The following is a 6,000-nucleotide window of genomic DNA, read 5'->3' on the forward strand; positions in this document are numbered from 1 at the left end:
CAGGCACTTCTCAGCATCTCAGCACCAGGCCCAGCCCTTTAACCGATATGGCCTGGGCCTCTCATGTTCCTGGTCCGACCAGGCCTTCCCCCAAGACTGCCTTCCGAGCTGCCAAAATTCACTCTCTACATCCAAGAGGGGTCAGTGTTTTGAAAGTTGTAGGAGCCTGCTGAGAGGAGGAGGGGCCCCACAGCGGCATTGTTTCCAAACATACCCCTCTCTTCTTTCTTTTTCCCCATGCTCAGAGCCAGGCCTAGTACAGCTGGCCAGCAAGGCAGGAGAGCTGGGCCCAGCCTTCAGGGCAAGGCAGGACAGGGCAGGGCAGGCAGGGCAGCCTGCTGCCTTGGGTACTTCGAAGTTGAGGGTGCGGAGCAAGACTAAAGAAGACACGGATAAAGTTGGAAACAGCACACAGGCCTGTCAGAGCCATAGGGACCCTAGACAGCCCTGATCTGGGTACAGCCTGTCTCTGAAGAGAGAAATCTCCAAGGGGACCAGGTGGGAGCACAACATAACTACAGAGCCTGAGGGGAGAAAAATAATGTAGGGGCTAGGGTCTTCTGTGTCTGGGACACAGGGAGGGTGAGGTGAACAAAAGATAAGGAGAGTCCCACTTTAGCGGCTTCGGACTTGGTAAAGCAGAGAAGAGCAAGAAGCTGAATGACGGATCAGAGCAGTGGGGCTCTGCGATCAGGATGAAAGTAAGGAGAGCAGGCAGAAGAGGTTAGACGCCAGGGCAACAGGGGTCAAGGCTGGGAGATCAGGGGTTAGGTCAGGCTGGGAGACCGAAAAGGGGGCACAGGCCCAAGAGGGGAACTGAGTGAGGGTCTGCCCCGGGGCAATAGGATAGAGAGGTGGAGCCAGCGCGGGGTGGCGGTCCCCAAGGAGTCTGGCTCATGCGGGGTCAGAGCCGGGGCACGTCAAGGGGTGCGGGGGCTCCAACTTACATGAAGACGTGGTAGACGAAGGCCCACCCGCGGGGCCGCTCCAGCACGTTGTAGACCCAGTTCTGCAGGCGGCGGTAGCGCTTCTGCGCGGCGGAGGAGCGCTGGCCGCCGCAGGCGGAGCCCGAGCCGGAGCCCGGCCCAGGGAGGGGCGCGCCCGGCGGCAGGGGGCTGCCCAGAAGGCCGAGGCGACGCGGAGAGCCGCCCCCGCCCGCCTCGCCCTGTTCACTCTGCACGGCCGTGAGCGCCACCAACTCCGCGCGGGGGGCGTCCCCGGGCGGGGGGCCCAGGCCGAGGCGGCGCGGGGGGGCCTCGGCCATGGGCGGCGCCGGACGGGGGACCGGGGCGTTGCGGGGCGGGGGCGCGCTCGGGCGGCTCAGAGTCGCATGGCTCGAACCCCGGGCCGGCGAGGCGACCCTGGGCGCGCACGCAGGCGGCGGGGGCTAGGGACCAGGCCGGGTCCGTGCGGGGTCCGGAGGCGGTCGCTCGGAGCCTCGGGGCCGCGGGAGCCCGTACTGACCGCCCGCTTCCCCGGCGACTGGGGCGGCTCTTTCCGACTCCAACTCTCTTATTACGCGCTCCATGCCGCTCGCCTTTCCACCTGCCGCCGGCGCGCCGCTCACATGTCACCCTCCCCCGCCCCGCCCCGCCCCTCCCCCGCCCGCCCCGCGGCCGCCTTCCCAAATCGGGGAGGGAGCGAGAGAGAAGAGCACCGGGAGGGGGACCCGGGTCGGACGCGGCGGAGCAGGGCGCGCGGTCCGCCCAGTCGGTGTGTCCCGGCCCCGAGCGCGTGGCGCGGGCAGCGCGCCGGGCCCCGAGGCCGGGCGTGTACGAGTGGTGTGGCCCTGGTGGCCCGCTCTGGGGAGGGAGGTTGGGACGCCTGGTGAGTGGTTGTGGAAAGTGGAGCGTGGAGTGTGGAGTTGTGGCCGCGGTAGCTCGAGGGACACTTACATTGTAGAGTGGAGGTGTTTGTGTCCAGAGAAGTGCCTACTTGTGAGAGTTGGCTAGCCAGCCGTGGGTCTGCGTGGGTTCAGAGTGAGTGGGTGGATGGATGGATGGATGGGTGGGTGGGTGGGTGGGTGGATAGATAGATGGATGAGAGTACAGAAGAGTGTGCAGAACCGGGCAGTACAGCGCGATGGGTAATGTAAGCGAGGAGGTGTGCCCGTCGGGTCGTGCCCTCGGTTTCTAGTGCAGGGTGTTTAAAATGCGCTGAGGGCCGAGTGAAGTTGGGACAGCAGCTTCCGTTCCTCCTGCTGTTGTTACTTGAAGGGCCCGGTGCCCTACAGCTATCGAGAGATGTGTGGGGTGGTGTAGCTCACAGTTGTGCCCAGATGCGTCTCTCCTCCCGTCTTGTTGATGAAGGAGGAGACCCCAGTTGATCACCCTGAGCAGAGGGGACGCTCCCTCCCTGATTACGTACCTGCCCTCATCTCCCCACTCCATCTCCGCTCCGTGGGATTCACACCCGCCACCCCCTTCTCCCACTCTAGCCCAGAAAAGCTTGTTTAGGGCAGATAGAAGTATAGAAATAAACGTACTAGGGGCCAGTATTAGGGGAACGGACAGAGCACTCCCAAAGGCCTATAGCACCCCACCAGGACTTTCTCTAGGAGCACCCCTCTCCAGCAAAAAGTTCTCGGTGCCTGACCTCCGTCTCCGCTGTGAGCTGTCTGGCCCCTTTTCCCTCGCCCTCCTGACCGTGTACTAGGTGATGATTCGGGTTTGCTGGCCCTCCTTCCTTCTTCCCCAGCCTAAAGCGATGGCCAAACCAGACGCTCCCGCTCCCTCCGCAGGCCCTGCCCCAGGGTGAAGCGCTTCCGCAGCAAACTCTTCTTCACTCCTCGGGGAGGATCTCGGGGGACACAGCTAGCTGGAAGGGGGGGGCGGGCTGCAAGCTCGATTCTCAGCTGTCAGCAAAGGCAGCATTGATCTGCTGAGCGCCAGAGCGGGAGGGCTGGAGGGAGGGCTATGGACCGTGAGGGTGGGTAGGATTCGAAGTTCCCAAGCTACCTTTGGCAGCCTGTACCCCAACCCCTAGCGACCCTTACCCTCCTGCCCAGCTGGGATGCATTCTGGGGTCTGACCTGAATCTCTCCCACTGCTGCTGGTGCTGGGAGTGCGCAGTGCTCCTGCATAGGTCATGCCCTGACCTACTGAGAACTGAAGGTTTCTAGACTTGGGGGCGGGGGGGGGGTGCGCACTATGGTTGCAAGTGCCAGGGCTAGATATAGCTATCTTCTCCCTATAAGCTGAAGCCCGTATATCCCCCACCCCATATATGGCATTGTCTCTCCTGACTGGTAAACTGCAAGTTCTCAATCAGAGGCCCAGGGATGGGACTCAAGTCAAGAATTCAAATTACACAACGGAAAGTGGCTGCTGGGGTCTTTTGAGGCTTTGATCTTAGCTGAAACGGAACTTGAATTCAGGTTGCCCTTATCAGCACTTGGGATATCTAAAATTGGGTCTGTTCTGGGAAATCTGATCCTCCAGTTGAGTGCCACCTATGAACCCATGCTCCCCTTCTCGTGTGGGTGATTGCCAAGCTTCCCTTCTCTCTGTGAATGGAACTCCGCAGGAGAGGGTCCTCGTCATTTTTTCCAGTTCATGGCCTATATTACCCCATCCAAGGCTGGGGGAAGGTAAGAGAACTGTAGTTCCTGTTGGGATGGAAGCTAGATTTCAGAAGCACCTACAGAGGTCCCAGAGGCTATCTTTGAAGGTCAGCACCTCGTGGAGGGTCATGTGCATTGATAGTAAGAGGAGGGAGACAAGAGAGAGTTCTTCCTAGGGTGTGGTGTGTGTGTGTGTGTGTTTGTGTGTGTGTGTGTGTGTGTGTGTGTGTGTAGGAGGCAGAGGAGAGTCCAGAGAGGACAGGTGGCTACTCTTGAGTGTTACTCAGTGGCCTTCCTGTGCCCATCCGGATTCCCAGGACATGACAGAGAACGGACTTTCCCCACAGCAGGCTTTAGTGACTAAGACACTTTTCTGAGCAAACAGCTGTCTCTGGCTCCCAGGTCTAGCCTCCCTACTGGAGGGAGGTGGGGTATGCTATGGCTTTCCACACACCATTCTCTAACTCCCACATCTATGCCCTTGACTCCACCCTCTGCAACTTCCTCAACTCTGCTTCCTCAGCTCCTTGGGAACCCTGCCTAGTCTTCTGAGCTCATCCCCTGACCCATGTTTCTCCCTGGCTCTTGAGTTTCCAGGGCTGTATAAGAACAGGCCAACTCCCTGATCTGCTGTAATCCATCACTGTCTCCATCATCCATCAATGGAGCAGGTATTGATTGCGAGGAAGGGTGGGGAGGGAGAGGGTTCCCATTTGCTGAGCACCAGCTGGGGGCCAGATCCTCTCCTTTACAAAGAACAGAGTCCGGTGCTTTGTGGGAAATGGGCTGAGAGGTAGGGACACTCACCCAAGGAGAGACAACCAGGCAGGGAGCTCACGCCCTCACTGGCTTGCACTTTCCCAGAACTCCTAGGCCCTGAGTGCCAAGGAGAAGGAATTCTAAGAGATGATTCTGAGTCTCTAGCACTGGCTCCTGCCAGGGGGTAGGATGCCCAGATCTGAGAGGATCAAGGTCTAGAAGTGGCTGGCACCTTGGTTCTTGGGGGTAGCTTCATCCCTGGTATTGACTCCTGTTATGACCTCAGGTCATTTCACGGCTCGGATTCCTTGCTGGAGTGGGAGGGTTGACTGCACTCAGCAGTTTTCAGCCACTGTCAGCACCAGGAGTCCCTTTCTTCTTTCTTTCTTTCTTTTCTTTCTTTCTTTCTTTCTTTCTTTCTTTCTTTCTTTCTTTCTTTCTTTCTTTCTTTCTTTCTTTCTTTCTTTCTTTTTCTTTTAGCAGACAGAATCATAAGGTGGTAAAGAATGGTTGAGGTGAGGGGCTCCAGGCTCCTCCCACCTGCCTATTTCTTCCCTATCTCTCTGATGGTCTCCCTGTGCAGCTGCCTACATAGTCCTGGTGCTCTTGAAACTGCGACAATCCACCTGCCTGCCTCCCAGTGCTGGGATTACCAGTGTGTGCCAACACTTAATTTTCTCCTGAGTTTTCTTACAGCTGCTGGATTGCTAGAGGGCCCAAGGAGGGAGAAGCTGTCACTGGCAACGAGAGAAGGCCAATGAGCCTTCTTTAGGACAGGAATGAAGAGGACTTGGAGAATAAGTTTTATGGCCCACAGCTCCACAAAACTGCTGCTTCTTCTCTTTCAGCATCTCCCAAACATGCTGGGAGCTCAGGAGATCCATACCTGTCAGGCAGCCTCAGGCTGGGTGGAGACTTGCCCAATAGAGCATTAGGCTACAGTGTGTGAGAGTAGCCAGGGCCTGGGTCAGGGAGGGTGTTCTAGGGCACAGGGAAGAAAGAAGAAATGTGGTTAACAGCAGAGGCTCAAGAGTCTGGATAGCAGATGGGGCCTGAGCCGTGGTCCAGAGCAGAGGAGGGCTCAAGAGGGCCAGACATAGCAATGCCGGAAGGCACAGGTCAGCAGAGGCTGTACAAATAGGAGATACTTCTTACTGCTCATGTGAGAACTGGCAGAAGGTGCTCACAGGGCAATAGCAGGAAGCCATTGAGGGATGTAGAGAGGCCTTCTCTCTACTCCCTAGACAGTCCAGAACGGACAGGAGGCTTACGGACAAAAGGGATTCAAAGAACCGGAGAGAGCTAAGGAGCCCCTTCTCCCAGATCTGAGCAGACCACTCATCTGCTCCCCTAGACAAGCTTGTTTGGCCAGACAGTTCAGAGCCACAGACATGGGGAGAAGCTCAGAGAGGAGTGTGTCTGAGCTCGGTGAATGTAAACCTCCATTGATTTTAAGGCTCAAAGGCAGGGAGGGGGTCACCTAAACAAGACAAAGAAAGAGAAGGGGGTGTGGAAACGAAGGTCAAATCCATTCCTAACTCGCAGGCTCCTCCTCTGCCCATGGGAATCTTCCTTCTTCCCTAGCTGCTGGAGAGCTGGCCATGAAGATGGCCGTGGTCCTGGGCCATCTTCTGGCAGCTCCTCGGTCTCAGCAAAAGTCACTGGGGCAGTAGAGCAGT

General features: G+C 58.0%; 1 protein-coding gene across 4 annotated transcripts in view; it reads right to left on the minus strand.

Annotated features, from left to right (window-relative positions):
* The window catches only part of Kcnq4 (potassium voltage-gated channel, subfamily Q, member 4), a 51,358-nt gene extending 49,779 nt beyond the window's left edge, over window positions 1–1,579 (minus strand). For 3 of the 4 annotated variants that reach the window (XM_011240583.1, XM_006503255.1, XM_011240582.1), the window contains exon 1: window positions 948–1,579. In XM_011240583.1, coding sequence (XP_011238885.1) covers window positions 948–1,264 — 317 coding nt within the window. In that variant the 5' untranslated portion in view covers window positions 1,265–1,579. The remainder of the gene's footprint in view (window positions 1–947) is intronic. The other variant, NM_001081142.3, reaches the window with a different exon arrangement.
* Window positions 1,580–6,000: the final 4,421 nt, after the last annotated feature.

The sequence above is a fragment of the Mus musculus genome, chromosome 4, assembly GCF_000001635.26.
Source record: "Mus musculus strain C57BL/6J chromosome 4, GRCm38.p6 C57BL/6J".
NCBI lineage: Eukaryota > Metazoa > Chordata > Mammalia > Rodentia > Muridae > Mus > Mus musculus.